At 47.5% G+C, this 21,459-nt stretch overlaps 1 protein-coding gene across 1 annotated transcript in view; it reads right to left on the bottom strand.

The window, feature by feature from the left end:
* ANKFN1 (ankyrin repeat and fibronectin type III domain containing 1) overlaps positions 1 to 21,459 on the bottom strand; it is a 235,885-nt gene that overhangs the window by 39,481 nt on the left and 174,945 nt on the right. The window contains exon 12 of the mRNA XM_056863608.1: positions 1,172 to 1,387. Within this exon, the coding sequence (XP_056719586.1) occupies positions 1,172 to 1,387 (216 nt within the window). The remainder of the gene's footprint in view (positions 1 to 1,171; positions 1,388 to 21,459) is intronic.

Here is a 21,459-nt window from a genome sequence, read left to right as displayed (position 1 = left end):
ACTTCAATGGGGTATAATACCGTAAAGCCCACCTTCCAAAGTGGCCATTTTCTCTAGGTGAGCTGATCTCTGTCACCTGGAGATCAGTTGTAATCCCAGGAGATCTCCAGCCACCATCTGAAGGTTGGCAACCCTATATATGTGTTATGCCAAGGTCGGGATTTCAGGCTTTGGACCAGATTTTTCCATTTTAAAATAGGAAGCTCAATTCAAAATCATACTGGGGAGAGTTTGCTTAAAGTTATTAAGTCCCTCATGAAGTTTATCAAGCCCCTTATGGTACATGGCAGGTGGACAGATTCACAGATAGCCTTCTTCAGTACATAAGAACATAAGAAGACCATCTGTCCAGCATCCGAGTTCACACAGTGACCAACCAGTTACTCTAGAGGGCCAACACAACTAGGCACAGAGGCCAAGGCCTTCCTTTGATATTGACTCCTAATACTGACTTTCAGTAGTTTGCTGTTTCTGAATATCCAGGCTCCCTTTCGTGACTGTGGGTAGTAGCCAAAGATGGATCTATTCTCCATAAATTTAACTACCGGTAATCCCTTTTAAAAGCCATATATGCTTGTGGCCATCACTGCATCTACTGGTAGTGAATCCCTTGATTTAATTATTCATTAAGTAAAGAAGTACAGTGCTTTCTTTTGTCTGTCTTGAATCTATTTCCCATCAACTTCATTGTTCTAATATTATGGAAGAGGGAGAATGAAGTTCTCTCTATCTACTTTCTCAGAACATGGACCTGCAACATTTCCAGATAGAGCGCTACACCAATTTGTAGAGGGGAGGGATATTATGGCTGGGGCATTCTGGGCCTCGAACAGTTTGGCTGAATCCCATCCACAGACTAAAGAAGGTGAATAGCCCTACCATGCTCACAGCCATAACAACTACAGCAGAATTTGTCAAACTTAATTTTTTCTTATACTGAAAACAAGCTTTCATTAAAAGAAAATTGTCGTGCCACAAATTTAAAAACTGGTGGTTTTTTTTAACGGAAGTGGGGCAAACCAGTTGTGTGGAGCAACCATTGGCCCCCTCCTTGGCTACAGCCTTGATAGTAGATTGTGTTTGGCATGTCAGATAACATTTTCAAGTCTCAATGGATTTTTTTTTTTTTTGTCATCGGGAATGTCTGGGTATATAAAGAGCAAATATATACCTGGATTGTGATGAGCAAGATGTCTAATGCTGTTGGTTCCTCTGGTGTTGAAAGGGATTTTCTCTGGCTTTGTAGCTTGGATATTTGCATCCATTTGCCATTGAAAAAAGAATAGACAGTCTCCACTTCTCTTATGGTAACTATGATGATATTGCCATGCCGGTCCTTAATTGGTTCATAATAGACTCGACCCAAGTTGTGCGTACCCAGCAGGTTCTGTGTTGGGAGAAGGGGGGTGGGTGGGAATGGAAGGCAAACAAAACATTATTCCCTCATTTTCACATGGAGATGACACACAGTTTTGCATCTGTCAGGAGACCTGAAAGGGATGGAGGAAAGGAACATTTCCACTAACTACCACAGCAGCTGGCCAGCTGCCTTCTACTGAATCAAACTTGTCAAGGTCAGTATTGTAGACTCGTGGTAGTTTTCCAGAGACTCTAGCAGAGATCTTTCATACCACCTTCTATCTGACTTTTTCAACTGATTGAAAGTGGGACCTTCTGCATGCAAAGCAGATGCTCTGCCCCTGACTCATAGTCTCTACCCAAACGTGTGCAGACAGCAAAATAGCTGAGACTTTAAGACTTCTGCAAGATCCACATGGAGCCGCTCTAGACTTCACAGACAGATCAAACCCCACAGCAGTTCTACACAAGTGGCTCCACCATTTCCAGTGAATCCAGAATCCTGGCAACCCCAGTTGAACAAATGTCCAACTGGGATTGACCAAAATAAATTCAGTCCCAGTATTATAAAACCATTTATTGTTATCATTATTATTAGGTTATTTATAGCCCACCTTTATCTCTGAGACTCAAGGCAGATTACATGGTGTAAATCAAGATCAAGGCCATGAAGGGCTTTGTATGTGATAGTCAATACTTTGAACTGAGCCTAGTACTTGATGGGCAGCCTATGGAGTGACTGCAGAATAAAAGTGATATGATGTTCTAAGTAGCTCCTGATAATAACTAGCTGCAGCATTTTTAACTCACTGGGGTCTCCAAATTGACGTCAAGGGGAGACCTACATAGAATGCACTACAGTAGTCTAGTCTTGCTGTTTCCATGGCATGAATAATTAGCAACATAATTTTATCTAGGGATGGTTTTTTGAGTAGTGGACAGATGACCACCTGTTTGAGTGCTCAAGGGAAACTGCCCTGGGTTAGCGATTGATTTATGATAGTCATCAAGGGGTCATTTATGTCGTTTTTGCAGCCAAGGTGGGCAAGGGTCCAGTGCACATATGGAGGCCTTCACTGATCCCAGGATCATGTCAATATCCATCACAGTAACTAGGTCAAAATGGTCCATAATCAGACCAGATGATGTATTAGGCACTTAATCTGTCAGCCCTATTTTACCAGTGGCATCCAGATCAGTGCGTATTCGTGTTATTTTGTCTGCAAAGAACCTTGCAAAGATGTTAACAGCTAATAGTCAGTAAAGGTTCCAATTTAGGAGTTAGCATATGACTTCTTAAACAGTTGGGAGGATTGTTGGGTAGCTGATGAAAACTAGATGAGAAGGACAAAATGAATGGGAGCAAGGGGATAAGAGGGTGCTGAAGAGACAATGGTGAAGGAGGTTATATACAAATACAAGTCAGGGTCTTGCAGGGGTATCTCATTTTCCCTTCCTGTACAATTTTCTTTTTCCCTTCCTTGAAAGACCCATAATCCCCTTTTCCTGCTTTCTTCTCTCGTTCCTACCCAATAGCCAACCTGCCGTTATCAGCCTCTGTTTTCAGCTCCCCCCGCCCTGGGAAAACTACGACTGTCAGGAGCAGGCCATGAAGACAGTTCATGGTTGTGCTCCCAGGTGTTTTTTTGCAGTTCTCTCCAAGGCCAGTCCGTGCCCCGTGTTTAGACTTCATAGAGTCCTTCATAGATTCCTTTAGTGTGGGAATTGCCAAGTACTCCTTCCTGCCTCTGGGAGGGGGGTTACCTGGTTATCTCCTTTTGCTTTTCCATATATGCCATGTGCCTTGCCTTAGCCCCTTACTAGTGTCATTCTGAATATGGCTTCTGTAACCTGTCGAGTCTAATCAATAAAACTGCTTTCGTGGACTTGCCGTCTGCTGGAATCTGTTTATGGGTTTGCCTCAGGACTAGAGCTCACATTATGACACTATTCAGTCATCTTCATCGGTTTTAATTGCTGACCTCGGCTGGAGCCCTGGAGGGTTCGCCTAGGTACTCGTCTCCTCGGCTTGGGGCGCGAGACGAGCTCCCCGAGGATCCCGGTTTACTGCATGCCATCTTGGAGGAGACGCTGCGAACTGACGCGGAGGCCACCCGGCTGGTTGGGCTGGTGACTGATCCTTTCCTTCCTTTCCTTTTATCCCTTAGAAGCTCCTTGATCAATTGATCTTGAGCAGCATATATCTAGTGTTGGAGGGATATAAGGACTGAAACAAATCTTGCCACTGACAATGTAGCCTTGGGGTCCCTGTCGCTTAGTAAAAAAGGCATGTCAGTCACAGAGGCATTGGATTTGTATATTAAAAGGGGGGAAATATAGTGCGATTGAAGTTCCTCGTAAAGCGGCATTCCAAAAGGGCATGGGCTAATGAGTCAATAGAGCCAGAAGAGCAAGGGCAGATCCTGTCTGAGTATGGTATATTCAGAATTCTGCCCTGCATTACCATAGAAGGGTTAGCATTCAATCTAGCCAAGCAAAAAGCTCTACAGAGACGAGGAGTTGTCAGGTAATATGTATAGGCAGGCAGACCACGTGGAGGGGGTATTCCGAAGAACTGGGATGAACAGACGCGACGAGCACGAAAAGTAGTGCTGTTATAATCGAGCTCTTTAATGCACTTTTTAATTTTGACAAAAGCTTCAGTTTTCCCAAGATCTGATAACATAGCCTGCGAGAAGCCCAACAACGCCAGTTTCTCATCTAAGATTTTTTGCCATGAGGATTTGAAAGGGCCATGCTTCAGAGTAGCTAGGAACCCCTCAGTGCTAAAGCACAGTTTAAGGTGGAGTTTAAAGGCGGCCAACCATGCCCTAACTTCAAGTGACATTTGGCCAAACTCGGAACGAAGAGTAATGCCAGCAACACATCGAGGGGCATTTAGGAGTTTTCGTAAGAACTGAAGCAGTGGACGATCTATAGATTCATTGATGACTGTAATCCAGATGGCAACACCAAAGAGGATAATTGGGGTAATTTTCAGGTTAAAAACCTGAATAGCCCCTGGAATATATTTGCCACCTTTGGTGTGAAAAAAATTGACAATAGCACCAACCCCAGGTTTAATTTTGTTGGACACTGCTTTTTGATGGGCATTCCAATTTAGGTTATGGGAAAACAGAATGCCAAGGTAAACAAACTCCTTGACTTGGTCAACCTCAAAGCCATCTAATACCCAGCGAAAAAGAGGCATTTTTCTCCTCTTAGTGAAGATCATAATCTTAGATTTATGATGGTTTATTTTAAGACCTTCCCTAGAGCAGTACTCAGAAAAAGTTTGCAAAGATCTTTTCAAACCAATTCTTGTGCGGGACAGGAGAACTGCATCGTCAGCATAGAGTAGAATCGGGGTGGGATGACTTGCAAGCTTTGGGGGGTGGCAAAACTCTGAGAAATTGGTTGCCATATCATTCAGGTATAGATTAAACAAGAGAGGAGCAAGGAGGCAACCTTGTCTAACTCCCTTGACCAGTTCAAAAGGCTCGGTTAGTTCTCCTTGGTTGCCACAGCGAACCTGAGCTGTGAGGTCAGTCTGAAATTGCTGAATAAGCCATAGTAACCTCCTATCCATAGTAGAATGTGATAGTTTCAACCATAGCCTTTCCCTCGGGATGGTATCAAAAGCTCCCTTAAGATCCATAAAACCCGCATAAAGGGTGCCATTTCGGGGGGAGGAATATTTCTTGGCTAGATGGGAGAGCACTAAACAGTGGTCCGTGACAGACCAACCCCTTCTAAAGCCAATCTGTTCCCAGCCAAGGATGTCATTACTCTCAACCCAGTCCAACAGCCTCTTTAATAAGTAGGAGGAATACAATTTGCCTAAGCAAGACAAAAGGCTGATTGGACGATAACATCTTGGGTCAGAGCGTTGACCTTTTTTAAAGATTGGGACGATAATAGTATGTCTCCAAGATTTTGGAATAGCTCCTGATGCATTAATTTGTGTGAATACAGGAGCAAGACTGATCAGTGGCGTCGCCTGGCAGAGATGACCCCCTGGAAGACCCAGGACACTGATCTACGTGCCCGAGACGACCTTTTGGGACTGGATACTTTACTGGAAGAGACCCGGTTGGTGCAGGAGGACCTTGCCTTGCTAACTCGGTTGTTGTCTGAGCTGACGCTCAGTGAGCTGCTACAGGAGTTGTTGTGGTGCAGGCGAGGAGCGAGGGCTGTAAGTTGTAAGCGTAGTCTGGGGAACAGTCCAAGGTCATTCACAGTGAAGGCAGAGTCCGAGATATCAATACAGGCAAGGGAAGTCCAAGGTGTTAGTCAGAACCAGTCCAAGAAGTCAGGGTACCAGGAATCCAAAGGATAGCAGGGAAACAAGGCCGGTACACCAGGAGGTTGGTGACAAGTTGCTCGCACAACAGCCAAGCCTAACTGATGGCTTAAATCCCTTCCCCTGCTGCTGTAGCAGAGCCAGCTGATGCTGATGAGGCTGAGTTCACAGGTGGTGCTTCAGCCCTGCTCTTCCTCATCACTGCTACTGGGGAGGTTCCTGTGTAAAGCCTTCAGCCTAGCACTCTGCCGTCTCTGCTGCATTGCCAGACGAACCTGTTTCTTTTCTGCTCCAGTGGCCTTGGCGAGGCCTCTGGAGACACTGCATGTTGCAAGGTGTCAGGTCCAACTAGAGTCCTTGAGCTGGCAGGCTGCAGGCATGGCTAGTCATCTCCTGACTTTGGCTGATCCTCTACTCTGGCCTATACTTCCTCTTCGTCAAAGGAGGTCTCTGCAGGCTGACTCTCTGCAGGCTGACTCATGACAGGAGTCAGTGGCCCCCATCCAGGGGCTCGGGTCCTGCTTCCTGATGGCTGGGGCTCAAGAGGGAGTCGTTCCGCTAACTGTCCTGAACCCCACCGTATGCCACCGGGAAGCACAGAGCGTTGCCGCCCGGACAGTCCTGACCCTCATGGACTTACCGCTAGCCACAGCAATGGTAGCAGATGTTGAGACAGTTTTAAGCCCGGAGTTTGGTCTTTCCTCCGCGGATCTGGCTCAACAGGTCCAACCGCTGTTGGGTCAACACAAGGAGATCCAATTACTCTTGGAGCAAATGGCCGAACCAATTGTGACGGCCACCACAGTCGCCAAATTCGAGGCGGGCCGAGTGCTCGCTGACCAAAGGCGAACGGAGGAACAACTGTTGGCAGAGGCGGCCGCTGCTCGGGCGCAAGCGACGGTAGGGACTGGAACACGGTCAAAAATTACCGGGAGGATGGACTGGTCTTTCCCTTTGTTCTCCTGGGGCTCCCCGGAACCAGGACTACCCCGGGAAGTAGCACACAGACAGGGGTTCACCTTTGCTCCTGATGTCCACGAGTATGAGGAAGAAGAGACCGAGTCCGTCGCGGAAGGTGACTGGAATACCAATTACCGAGTTAGCCAACCCCGACGGATTGGGGGGACTGAGGAAGAAATCCATGCCTTGCGGTTTCAAAACCGAGAGCTAATGGAACGTATGGTCCAGATGCAGGACCAGCTGGACTTAGTGATGCTTGAGTACGGTCGCCTGCAACGTACTCAAGGGGCGCCTGTCCCAAGCCAACAACCCCCAGGGCAACTGGGACAGCCAACCCCGACGCAACCGGCGCAGCCGGGACAGCCGATGCTGGTGCAACCAGGGCAGCCAGGGCAGCCGAGGCAACCAGCGCAGCCACTTCTGGGGAATCCGGGACAGCCAGCCCCAGTACTACCGGCTCCAGGGCAACCACCAGCACCACCCCCTGTAGTCCCGGTTGTGCAGTGGAAGCAACCCCGTCTACGAGTGACATTTGATGGCTCTGCGGATGCGTTGCCCTGTTTTCTACACCAAGTGGACAGTTACATGAGAGAACAGGAGCATTCCTTCCCCATGGAAGACAGCCGAGTAAGATTCATCTCCTCGCTTTTGGCTGGAAAAGCCGCAGATTGGATGGTACTCCAGTTTGATACCCGGGCCCGCTCCATACGGTTGCTTAATGAGTTCATGCAAGCGCTACGAAGATGCTTCGAGGATACATTCCAGGGAGAGAAGGCTAAGGTGGCCCTCCTCCAACTTCGGCAAGGATCCTCCTCAGTCCATGAGTTTGCAGACGAGTTCCAAAGACTCGCTAATAAAATAGTTGATTGGACTGAAGCGACCCGAGTGCACTACTTCAGAGCAGCATTGCATCCAGAGATTCTAAACTGGGCGTACATGCAGCGAGACCCAGCCACCTTGGAATAATGGATTTTACTGGCAGAAGAGGTGGAAAGTCGCCTCCAGTTTATTTCCCTTGCCCGACGGCAGGCCAGGGAGGGGGGAAGCCTGAAAATCCCTCCCAAACCGGCTGCTCCTCAGGCCCCGCGGAGGCCGGCTCTACCCCCATCGGACCAAGCATTGCAATTTCAAAGGGGGGCCTGCCTCGTTTGCGGTGCCATGGGCCACTTCGCAGCAGCCTGCCCGTCAAGACAGGGACCACCGAGTCCCTCTACCCAGACGGCGGGGACTCCTTGCGGGAGGGGACGAGCTCGAGGGAGAGGCGCCGTGGTTGAGCAAAGTGTCGCTCCAAGATGAAAAGCACCCCCAGCTCTGCTTGCCGGAGAGGTGACGATGGACTCTCGCCAGCGGACCCGTCAGGGTCCAGGATTACAATTACTACCCCTGGAGAGATCAGCTCCACTTCCTCCAAGGAGGTTGACCACTGGAACTCCCCTGCCCTTTATCTGGAGTCTCCCCTCGAACCGCCAAAAAACGGACTGGGTCTGCGGTAGAGGGGGCAATACCGCAGACCCCCGCAGGAGTTCCTGCAAAGCCCGGGGCAAGACCCAAAGCCCCCTTCATGGTGAGTGAAGTGGAAGAGACTGTATATGTAGATGTCATATTACAACATTATAGAAAGGGTCCTCAATTGCAAGTGAAAGCCTTAATTGACTCTGGATGTGCCCGTTCGTTAATAAACAAAACCACTTTTAAGGCACTCCAGGTGAAGTCAGTCCCTCTGCCTGCTCTGGTCCAGTTCGCCCAGATGGACGGCAGTGTCTTCAAGGGGGGCCTGGTAGATCGTCGCACTAACGGGGTGGCAATGGGAATTGGCCACCACTGGGAACAAATCAACCTTACTATTGTGCCTAATGTTAGATATGCGGTGGTGTTGGGAGCAAATTGGCCCAAAGGACACAGTCCCGCCATAGACTGGGATGCTAGGACTTTAACGTTCAATAGCCCGTTGTGTGAATTACACCGACATGACGTGGCCGTTAAAACCATAGTCTCACCAACCCCTGCTCTTGCCTTGGACCCCTCCAGTCCAACCAACTTGCCACCCGACTATCAGGACTTTGCGGATGTATTCAATGTGCACGAGTGTGATGTTTTACCTTCCCACCGCCGGACTGATTGCGCTATAGAGGTGGTGGGGGATGAAAAACTGCCAAAAAGTAAGATTTACCCTATGAGCCCTACAGAACGAATGGTGCTCTGCGAGTTTTTAGACAAAAACTTGGCTCGCGGTTTCATCCGACCGTCCACCGCGCCCTATTCGGCACCAGCCTTTTTCGTGCGGGAAAAAACCGAGGGATTTGCGTTTGTGTATTGACTTCCGGAAACTCAATGCTGTCACTCAAACGAATGCCTATCCCATCCCACTTATTTCTGATCTCTTGGGACAATTGAAGGAAGGACACATTTTCACTAAGTTGGATTTAGTTGAGGCTTATTACAGAGTCAGAATTCAGGATGGGGGTGAATCTCTGTCAGCTTTCTCCAGTTGCTTTGGGATGTTCAAATTTATGGTAATGCCGTTTGGATAAAAAGGGGCCCTGGGGGTCTTCATGCAACTCATTAATGAGATCCTCCACGACCTGCTGTTTAGAGGAGTGGTAGTTTATTTGGATGACATTCTTATTTACTCCAAAACCATGAAGGAACATGTTGCTTTGGTCAGAGAAGTATTGCAACGTCTTAGGGATCATCAGCTCTATGCCAAACTTTCTAAGTGCGAGTTTCACAAGAAGCAATTAACCTCCCTAGGATATGTCGTCTCGCACCAAGGATTGACTATGGATCCAGAAAATGTGCGAGCTGTGCTCAATTGGGAACCATCCTCTACTCGCAAACAAGTCCAAAGATTCCTTGGGTTTGCGAATTTTTACAGGGCGTTCCTCCCTCATTTCGCTCGGATTGCTCTGCCCATCACGGATCTCCTTAAAACTAAGGGGAAGGGGGATTCGGCCACTTTACCCAACGCCCGGGTGGAGTGGACCCCCCAGTGTCAAGCTACCTTCGATAGTCTAAAGCAGCTGTTTACGTCCGAGCCGGTCTTACAACACCCCGACTGCACTCAACCGTTCATAGTTCAAGTAGAAGCTTCTGACATAGCGATGGGGGGTGCACTTCTGCAACTGGGGGAGGATGGACACCTGCATCCGTGTGCTTATTTTTCCAAAAGGTTTACCCAATCTGAACTCAATTGGGCTATTTGGGAAAAGGAAGCCGCCACTGTAAAACATGCCTCGACAGTGTGGAGACAGTTTTTGGAGGGTTCCACGGTACCTTTTGAAGTGTGGTGTGATCACAAAAATCTGGTCGCCCTAACGGAGGCCCGCAAACTGTCCACAAAACAAGTGTGACTTCTTTGCCCAATTCCTATTCATCCTGAAGCATGTACCAGGGAAGCAAAATCTACTGGCTGACGCCCTATCTAGACTTCCCCAATATCCCACCAAGGTTGCCCGACCCACAGAGTTGCTCTTCACCCCTGCCCAACGGGGTCTAGTACCCACTCTGGCTGTGCAAACCCGTTCTCAGACTCACTCCCCGCTGCTGCTGCTTCCTGAGGGGACGGATGCTCCGCGCCCGGGTGAGCCGGTGACACCACCCATCTCACTTCCTCCTCCCTCGGAGCGATCTACAGCCATGTCGGGGACCCGAGCACCCTGTTCAGCCGCCCCCACTCCAGTATCAACTCCATCCCCAGTCCAGCTGCCCACTGGCACTACTCCGGAGGGGGTGGAAGGTCTGTCCTAGTCCTTTAGGGACACTCTTCTTTGTAGTTATCAAGCGGAACTTTCCTAGCAGACCCTTCCAGCTTCTCTAGTTAAATGCGGGAAATTTTGGTACAAGAATTCTAAACTGTATGTGCCAGAGGTATTGCGGGGGGAGGTTTTAGGTTTGATTCATGGTGCCAAGACCGCCGGACATTTCGGATTCCTTAAGACTTTGCATTTACTTAGGAGGCCATTTTGGTGGGCTGGCATGCGGTCAGATGTGGACTCCTTCATCCGCAGCTGCCCTATCTGTGCAGCGGCCAAACGGGCACAGGGAAAACCGCCCAGACTTTTGCAACCATTAGAGACCCCCTCTAAGCCTTGGGAGGTGATTGCAATGGACTTCATAACGGATTTACCCCCTAGTGGGGGAAAGACTGTACTTTGGGTGATTACTGATCTGTTTTCAAAACAGGTGCATCTTGTGCCCTGCGCAGGTATCTCTTCTGCCCCGAAATTGGCCCGCCTCTTTGTGTCACATGTCTTCCGTCTACATTCCTTCCCGCGCAAGATGGTGATGGACAGGGGTTCAGATTTTGTGGCCAAATTCTGGAAAGCTTTCCTCAAACTGGTTGGAGTGGAACAGGGACTATCTAGTGCCTTCCATCCCCAAACGGATGGTCAAACCGAATGGGTAAATGCGGTCTTGGAATGTTATTTACGCTGTTATGTCAATTACCATCAGGATGACTGGGTAAACCTGTTGCCTTTTGCCGAGTATGCTTACAATAATGTGGTTCACCAATCCACAGGGTTCAGCCCATTTCAGATTGTTCATGGTAAAGAGTTTAATCCTGTGGGCCATGTTGATGTGTCTGAGGAGGAGGGGGGAGCTGATGTGGCTGAATGGGTGCATTCCATTCAAACAACCTGGCCATGGCTGGTTAAAAATCTGGAGCGAGCCAAACGAAAGTACAAAGCTCAGGCTGACAAACATCGCTCCCCCGGTAAGGAATACAGGGTGGGGGATCTCGTCTATCTGTCCACCAAGAACCTACGATCCACCCGCCCGTGTGATAAACTCAGTGCCAAGTACGTAGGTCCCTTCCCCATTGCCCGGATTATTAATCCAGTAACTGTAGAACTCTCCTTGCCCAAGTCTCTATGGAGAATTCATCCTGTGATCCATATCAGTCTCTTAAAACCGTACGTTCCTTCCCAGAGATGGCATCCTGAGCCACAACCTGAAGTGCTTGAAATGGTGGTGGGGTGGGGGGAAGAACATTTTGAAGTGGCTAAGATACTGGATTCCCGCTTTTGCTACAGTGCCCTTCAATACCTGGTTCGCTGGAAACATTTTGGTCCCGCCCAAGATGAATGGGTGCGTGCCCGTGACATCTCCGCCCCCCACCTTGTGCAAGAATTCCATTCCACCTACCCTCACAAACCCTCAGTGGAAGGGTGAAGGGGGGTCTTTAGGGGGGCAGAATGTCAGGAGCAGGCCATGAAGACAGTTCATGGTTGTGCTCCCAGGTGTTGTTTTGCAGTTCTCTCCAAGGCCAGTCCGTGCCCCGTGTTTAGACTTCATAGAGTCCTTCATAGATTCCTTTAGTGTGGGAATTGCCAAGTACTCCTTCCTGCCTCTGGGAGGGGGGTTGCCTGGGTTACTGGTTATCTCCTTTTGCTTTTCCATATATGCCATGTGCCTTGCCTTAGCCCCTTACTAGTGTCATTCTGAATATGGCTTCTGTAACCTGTCGAGTCTAATCAATAAAACTGCTTTCGTGGACTTGCCGTCTGCTGGAATCTGTTTATGGGTTTGCCTCAGGATCCTACAGTTGTGTAGCGCCAGCTGCTGGGCCAGGCCCACTGGGATGGTAGGAACCCACAGGGACTTGTGAAGATACCTTATTTCCCCTTCTATCCCCCTCCCTGCATTATTTCCTCTTTCCTGCCTCATGGCAACCCCCATAACCTTTCCCCATTCCCTGCATAATTCCCTCCTTCTCAGCCATTCACCAGCCTACCTTCTATTTGCCTCCCATCTCCAGCTATATTTATTATTTATTTACTTCATTTATACTCCACATTTCTCCACAGTGGGAACCAAAGCAGCTTACATTATTTTCCGCTCCTACTCCCCCCCTACAACAACCCTGTGAGGGAGGTTTGGCTGAAAGTATGTCATAGTCCAAGGTCACCCAGTGAGCTTCCATGGCAGAATGGTAATTTGAACTTGGGTCTCTCAGACACTAGCATGAAGTTCTAACTGCTTCATCACATTGACTATTGTGGGGTGGCTGCTGTTGAATGAAGCAAACAGCCAGTCCTGGGTAAATCATGCAAATTGAGTGGTAACAAGTCACCTGGTGGTTGCCGCTGGGGCTGGACCCGATGAGTTCTCCCTCAAAGGCCAAAACAGCCCTGGAAAGCACCCTGTCTCGTCCCCTGTCTTTTACTACCCATTGTGACTTCCCAGCAATGGGTACTCAAGGCATCCATTTCTTAAAGCTTCAGGTGCTCCTTCTATCATTTTGAGGTTTTTAAACCCCAAGATGTATTTTTTTTAAATAAATTTCAGATTTTTTTGGAAACCTGGAGCATTTTTCACGTTTGTAGAAAGATCTGTCTTTTCTGTTCACAGCTTTAGCCACTGGATTTGAGTATCCTCAGATTTGTCCAAGTTGAGAATTAGAATATATGAAGATGATGATAATTTAGAGGAAGAATACTTCACAGAACTTCATGAAGCTGCCCTATATGAAACTTCAGCTATATAATGTAACATTGTCTAATCATTTTGGTCCTTCCAGAACTGGTTCAAACTGTCCTGTTTCTGAGGGCCTTTTTGTGGTTTCATTTCAAGACTTGTTGGTGTTTTAATCTGCTGTAGAGGCTTTCTGCTGAAGCAGCTGTTAAAACTTTAACTTTACTGCTGCTTTTATTTTTATCTTTTATTGGTCTTTTATGGGCGCTATTACCATTGTTGGCTTGCATTTTTAGATTTCTGGTGTTTACCACTTCACTTTTTAGTCTTATAAGTGTTATTTTTATTAACAGAAATGCAAAATATACATTTTTAGAGTAAATAAACAATCTGACCAACCACAGTTCCCTGATACTGTAGTCAGAAGGTCCAAGCTAGGGCTGTTGAATTTAAAAAAATTCGGTATAGTTCGGATTCGGCCGAATTAGGCCCGTTTAGATTCGGGATATGCCAAAGTCCGAACTCCCTCACTTCGGGTCCGTTCAATTCGGCGGGAATTCAAAGTTCGGGAAAAAAATTCGGCCGAATAAAGCCATTAAAAACACAATCGCGCCTTTCCGTGGCTCTGGGGGGGCATTTTTGGGGTTAGAGGTCCCAAACTTTCAGCAGAGCTTCAAAGGACGTTTACTGAAAGACTCCCCAAGTTTTGTAAAGATTGGGTCAGGGGGGGCTGAGATATGGGCCCTGAAAGGGGTCCCCCCACCCTTAATGTGCATCTCTCAGCAGAGCTTGCCGCCCACGCACAAAGCTCCCAGCCCCGACAACAGCTGATACGTTTGCAAAGCAACTGCAAAGCGACACAACCTTGTAAAACAACACCTTTGCAACAGGGAAAACCAGAAGACACACAACTGAAACCTCCCCCCTCAAACCAGGGAGCGAGAGACTCGAGGGGGAACACACACCCCAGGCAGAACCGACGAAAGCCCCCTTTGGCTTCCCCCCCACCCACAGAAACTGCTCCCTCCCCACACACACACAGACTCTGCTTCCCCCCACACACACACACATACACAGGAGAAAAATTATAGATTAAAGCCCCCAAAGGGGTCTTACTGTGGCTGTCTTCTGTTCCATCAGGAGGGGCTGGGGAGGACTTGTAATCCAAGATGATTCCAATTAGGCACTGGAAGTTTTGCTCTGGAGATGCACAGGATCGGCTGATCCATTCATCCCAATAGGGGAAAGGGGAAAGCCCATATCTCAGGACCCCCTGACCCAATGTTCATAAAACTTGGGTGGTCTCTTAAGAACACTTGTCTGAAACTCCACTCAAAGTTTGGGATCTGCACCCCCAAAAATGTGCCCCCTGCAGCCACAGAAAGAGAAAAGGGGGGGAGGCGATATTTCTGCCCCCACTGAACCCATCTTTACAAAACTTGGGTGGTATCTTAAGAATGATTGTCTGAAGCTATGCTGAAAGTTTGGGGGCTATATCCCCAAAAAAGTGCCCCCTGCAGCCACATAAATGGAAAAAGGGGGAGAGAAAAGGGGGAGAGCCCATATCTCGAGACCCCCTGACCCAATGTTTACAAAACTTGGGGGGGTATCTTAAGAAGCTTCACCTGAAGCTCCACTGAAAGTTTGGGGTCTGTACCCCCAAAAATGCGCCCCCTGCAGCCATGGAAAGAAAAAGGGGGGAGCCCATATCTCGGGACCCCCTGACCCAATGTTTACAAACCTTGGGGGGTATCTTAAGAAGCTTCATCTGAAGCTCCACTGAAAGTTTTGTGTCCTGTACCCCTGCAGCCACAGAAAGGAACGAATGTGCACAAGCACCCCCCCCACACACACACACACGAGGATTTGGCTCTCTCTCTCTCTCTCCCTGGCGGGCCACACATCAGCTGATTCCTCCAGTACTCAATCCTGACTGATTGGCCAGAAGAAGACCTAGCTTGGCCACCGATTGGCCGGGGGAGGAGAATGCTGCTTACTGACGGTTATGCTGCTTACTGATGGCCCCGAATTTGCCGGATTTATTCGCGAACTCCCGAACTCGCTGAATTTGGCTCCCCGGTTGCCCGCCAGTTTTGAGTTCGGTTCCTCCCGAACTCAAAACCACCAAATCAGGGGAAATTCGGCTGATTTTCAGTTCGGGCCGAACCGAATCAACAGCCCTAGTCCAAGCCACTCACCGTTGTCAATGGGCTCAGAGAAAAATGTTCCGTTCCTTTAACAGAAGATGAATGTGAGGAAGCTTTTCATTGCATAGACATAAATAACAACATTTGGTTAATAAGCCTCTATTAAAAGGACAGGACACATTTTTCCTCCAGGCAGTTGGAAACTTCAGCCCCTGTGCCACCTTGAGATCCTCTTACATGGAGATTAACCCTGAGATCTGTTCCATCCAAATCACAATAAAATACTTAGCACCTATACAGTGTTCCACATGTATTAGCACAGTAAGCTTTAAACAGCTCTGCAAGGTAGGACAGCATTAGCATTACCATATTGCAAATGAGGAACTGAGGCTGTTTGCCTAAGGCCACCCAATGAGCTTGAGGTAGGGTTGCCAACCTCCAGGTGGCACCTGGGGAGCTCCTGGAATTAATACTGATCTCCAGAAAACAAAGATCACTTTCCTTGGAGAAAATGGCTTCTTTGGAGGGTGGTGTCAGGCCTAGCCTGTGCAAGAAATGCCAGGCATGGTCTGACAGAGGATGTTGTGCTTTCTCCAGGTGCTGGCCAAGGTCAACTGCCAGCTATGTGTTTTGACTCTGGACTCTGTGAAACTCTGTGAAACTCTCGCCTCAAGGGGAGGGGGGTTATCATAGCATCCAATGCTTCTGATTTGTTCTGTGCCCTTTCATATATGCCCTGCACCAGGCTTTTAGTTCTCATTAGTGCCATCTTGACTCTTAGCTGCTGTAACCCTGTAGATCTTGCAATAAATCAACTCTCTTTTGGACTACTTGTCTGTGGATGTTGTTTATGGGATTGTCATGGGACAAGTGCTGACATTATGGCACTAATCTCCTCACCTCTTTGATTTGGATTTTAATCCCTGGCTGGAGCCCTGGAGGGATTGCCGGGATCTCGGGTTAGAGCAGTAGACGTGCTCCCCGAGTGGACTGTCTCTGGCTGGAGCCCTGGAGGGTTCGCCTGAATGCTCGTTTTCTTCATTGGGAACGCCGGACGAGCTCCCCGGCGATCCTTACTATATGGGATTATACCCCACTGAGGTCCCTCCCCAAATCTTGTCCTTGCCAGGACCCACCCCCAAATTTACAGGAATTTCCCAACCCGGAACTGGCAACCATAGGCAGAGGTGAGATTTGAAGCAGCAACTTCCTTGGTAACATCTTACCCTCTCAGCCACTATGCTGTACCTATGTTTGCCAACCTCCAGGGAGTGGCTGGAGACCTCCTGCTATTACAACTGATCTCCAGGCAACAGAGATCAGTTCCCCTAGAGAAAATGGCCGCTTTGGTAGTTGGACTCTATGGCATCGAAGTCCCTCCCCTCTCCAAATCCTGCCCTACTCAGGCTCCATCCCCAAAATCTTCAGGTATTTCCCAACCCAGAGCTGGCAACCCTACCTCTACCAGGTCCCAGGCATCTCCTTTGCCACTGATCTTTTGGTCCTGTGGCATAAAGATAGAAAGCAATGGGAATGCTCAGTTTACCTCTACTTTTGTTGGTCAATTGACAAGCAGGAATGCGAACAAAAACCAGGCTGCAAATCAAGACACACTAAAAGTGATGGCACAACTCCCATAAGCTTAATTCTTTTCTTATAGAAAGTAATGGAGAATTTTCAAAGGAAAGAGAATTAAGCCAATATGGAGATCATTTGAAATGCCCACCATGTATCCCTGACTTGGTTCACCTAGGGAGAAAGAAAGGCAGTGTGGAATAGATATATGTGGTTTACAGGGCCAGTCCATGTGTCATCCTTGTCATAATGTACCACGTGCATAGAAGCCTTTCCCTGTCAATGCTGCCTTCCAAAACTACAGTACATACAGATACACAGCCATCTGGATGCATATTTGAACACTACTGAAATTGGTTCTTGTAGGTTATCCGGGCTGTGTAACCGTGGTCTTGGAATTTTCTTTCCTGACGTTTCGCCAGCAACTGTGGCAGGCATCTTCAGAATGAAATCAGAAGGGCCATTAAACCAAACAAAAATCAGAAAACTCAAGAAAAACAGTCTCCCATAGGAAAGGTATTCTTGCCATTTATTAAAGGAGTCACTGATAGGATGGAGAAACTTTTGAAAAAACATAACCTACAAACAGTGTTTAAACCCACCAAGAAAATACAACAAATGCTACGATCAGCAAAAGACAAAAGAGACCCCCTCACCTCTGCAGGAGTATATCGTATACCTTGCAGCTGTGGAGAAGTTTACATCGGGACCACAAAACGCAGCATACAAACAAGGATAAAAGAACATGAAAGATACTGCAGACTTGGCCAACCTGAGAAATCAGCAGTGGCTGAACATGGACTGACACAAACAGGACACAGGCTCTTATTCCAAGACACTGAAAGACTGGACAATTCTACCAACTATTTTGTCAGATTGCACAGAGAAGCCATTGAAATTCATAAACATCAGCACAACTTTAACAGAAAAGAGGAGAGTTTAAGAATGAATAAGGCTTGGCTTCCTGCCCTGAAAAACCTCCAGACAAAGACAACATTCAACAATAGCCATACAGATTAGCTTTGGATTACACACATTAACAGATCACTTCAGGATACAATGGTTCCATATTAACATACCATACCCTCATTAGCACATTATCTTGATACTTACAGGACAATACTTTTGCAGGACAATACTCAGCTCAAACCCAACCTCTTTCTGACTATATATTACTCTTCCTACACCCTTGACACTGAAAGACACTGTCCTTCAGTGTTACTACTCTGAAGATGCCTGCCACAGTTGCTGGCGAAACGTCAGGAAAGAAAATTCCAAGACCACGGTTACACAGCCCGGATAACCTACAAGAACCAATGAACTCTGACCGTGAAAGCCTTCGACAATACTACTGAAATTCATTTCTGGAGTATCAGTAATTCAGAGCTGGATTTATGTGCAAGCTAAATAATCTACAGTTTAGGGCCTTGAATTATGAGGGGACTTTAAATATTTAAAAAATTACCAAAATGACTAAATTACCACTTTTGATAATGCTATAGGGCCTCTTAAACTTGGCATAGCTAAAGGCATCTGCATGTTTTAATCCAGCCCTCTAGTAATGTATTTGATAGCTCTTGTCTTTCTCCTCCGATGTAAACCAATTTCAATCAAAGGGAAACCCAAGTCAGAGGAAAAATTGAAATATGTTCTTTGCTAGGAGTTGTTTGAAACCAAAAGAATGTGCAGATGTCTTTGGAACAGAGAGAAAAACACACACATGTGTTTGACAAAAATGTCTGGAAAACCAAAGGAGCAAGGGGGGGGGGACTTTCACAATGAAGAAGTATCAGTCTAGAGGCAAAGTTCAAGTGGCACTTCTGTTTTCCTCTGCAATCCCCGTTGAAAGCAACTGGGAGTTGTACAATGGCTAGAGTTGCCAGCTCTAGGTTGGCAAATACTTGGAGATTTTTGAGGTTTGGGGAAGGGAGGCACTTCAGTGCCATAGAGACCAATTCCTAAAGCGGCCATTTTCTCCTGGTGAACTGATCTATATCGGCTGGAGATCAGTTGTAATAGCAGGAGATCTCCAACTAGCACCTGAAGGTTGACAACCCTAACAATGGCCTTCTGGTCATGTGCAGCTTCCAGGGTTGCCAGGTCCCTCCTGGCCACCGGCGGGGAATGGGAGATATTCAAATGTGGCTTCTGCAGGAAGACTGAATGGGGCTGTGTCACGATCCCAGAGGTCTCTGGCTGGCCACTGGCATCCTGGAGGCATCAGGCTGGCCACCACTGGAAAGATGGGCTTTCCTCTTCTCCCTTAATAAAGGCACCTCCTTATAAGGGCCAGCACACTGACTCCAGCCATCGGCTCCTGAAGAGATGCCCAGATGTCTCCAAGAAAAATCCCCAGCATTTTAAATATGCTCCTTATTTTGGACATATTCAAAAGGTCTACAGTAAGCTGGTTTAGGTGGAAGTTGTTTAAAAGGGAGGGGGGACCTGAATTGACAATGTGGCACATTGTGTATGTATGAAAGCAGAAGGGGCCATACATTAACCTTCATGACATTCTCATCTGATAGATAAAGCCACCCTGAGCAGAGTTTATCTATACCTAACAGGTACTATTTACTTCAGAACGGCATTATTAAAATTGTTTATAAGTCGACTGCTCCATAACAGCCAGCACAGTGAATGCCATTTAGAAATGGCTTTAAGTAGCTACTTTAAAAAGCTACTTTAGCTTGAGGCATCCCCATTCAAATGCACACAGTAGGTGTTCTGTATCCTTACGGTCCTCTTCTCTTTTGCTGCCTGAAAAGATTGAGGAAGAAAGTCAAATAGTATTCTCCCCCCACTTTTCATAAAGAGGTTGTAAAACAACGATGAGCAACCCATTTCTTTTACCATAGGAGACCCCCCCTGCCCCCAATAACTCTACTGGCCCATAATTAGGGTTGCCAACCTCCAGTTACTAGCTGGAGATCTCTTCTATTATCACTGATCTCCAGCCGGCAGAGATCAGTTCCCCTGGAGAAAATGGCCGCTTTGTCAATTGAACTCTATGGAAGTGAAGTCCCTCCCCTCCCAAACCCCACCCTCCCCAGGCTCCGCCCCAAAAACCTCCTGCTGGTGGCGAAGAGGGACCTGGCAACCCTACCCATAATTCAGCCTTGTTGGGACTTGAAGTCCAGATAAAGTGAGACATAAATTCTAACATTGTGGATGGCACATTTGGCATAAACTTTTTAGCTTTATAATCAGCCTTATTGGAGTGGATCCAACCATTTGCGCACAGGAGGCAAATTCCTTCCCAAATTCCTCTCTGTTTCTGCAGTCCCTTTTGACCCATGGAAAGATCATTATTGGGGTTATAGGATCCATGGGGAGGAGCAGCTATGTGAGTCAGTGGGCTAGAGTAAGGAGGCAGATGGGGATGCATTTCCTCAGCAGAGCCATGCTTGTGGAAAAGAAAGGGGGAGTGATTTCATCCCCTTGTTCTTCCTTATGCCAGCCTCTCAACCTGCATGGCTATTCCTCTGCATGGGCCCTATGACCCTGGAAATGACCTTTCCAGAAGTCAGAAGGGATTACTGAAACAAGTAACAGCACAGGAACACTCTGCATTCCATGCATTGAGGAGTAGGATCCAGAACATTGTTTAGAGCTGGGGTCCCCAACGTGGTGCCCTGGAGCACCATGGTACCCACCGACACGATTCCTGGCACCCATTAAGTGTTTTTAGAAAGTGGGTGGCCCTACAGGGAGCTTTTGCCCAGCAAGGCCTCTCATTGGCTATTGGAGATCTGATTGGCTGTGCAGATCATTAAAACATTGCTTTGGCAGCAGCTGCCTGCCACCACAGCATAAGGATCTTCACTGTGTAAGTGACAATAATCTGCAAGTATGCAAGGAAATGTTTAAAAAGTCATCTTGTTAAACTGAGCTTCTGCCTGCTTTACTCCCCGGCATTGTGGTTGCTCTGCTCTCTGCAGCAGCCATTTTGGGGTTGCACCCACCATCCTTTGTCAAAATTCCAAAGGTGCCCACAGGGTTAAAAAGGTTTAAAGTGTGGTACTGGCACATGCCCTGAATTGGATGGTCCAGGCTAGCTTGATCTCATCAGATTTCAGAAGCTAAGCATGGTCGGTCCTAGTTAGTACTTGGGTGGGAGACCACCAAGGAAGTCCAGGGTCCCTACACAGAGGCAGGCAATGGCAAACTACCTCTGTTAGTCTCTTGCCTTGAAAACCCTACAGGGTCACCATAAGTTGACTGTGACTTGATGGCACTTTCCACCACCATTACTGGCACAAACCTGTAGGTGGCATTAGGGAAGAATTATAGCTACCAAAACTAGTATCTCAATGTACAATTCTCCCCTATTGAGGTCATCTCCTGTTTCTACTTATTTTTGTTGGTCAATTGACAAGCAGGAATGCGAACAAAAACCAGGCTGCAAATCAAGACACACTAAAAGTGATGACACAACTCCCATAAGCTTAATTCTTTTCTTATAGGAAGTAATGGAGAATTTTCAAAGGAAAGAGAATTAAGCCAATATGGAGATCATTTGAAATGCCCACCATGTATCCCTGACTTGGTTCACCTAGGGAGAAAGAAAGGCAGTGTGGAATAGATATATGTGGTTTACAGGGCCAGTCCATGTGTCATCCTTGTCATAATGTACCACGTGCATAGAAGCCTTTCCCTGTCAATGCTGCCTTCCAAAACTACAGTACCTACACAGCCATC

The sequence above is a fragment of the Euleptes europaea genome, chromosome 1 (assembly GCF_029931775.1).
Source record: "Euleptes europaea isolate rEulEur1 chromosome 1, rEulEur1.hap1, whole genome shotgun sequence".
NCBI classification, from domain to species: domain Eukaryota; kingdom Metazoa; phylum Chordata; class Lepidosauria; order Squamata; family Sphaerodactylidae; genus Euleptes; species Euleptes europaea.
This window is presented reverse-complemented; position numbering and strand designations above follow the sequence as displayed.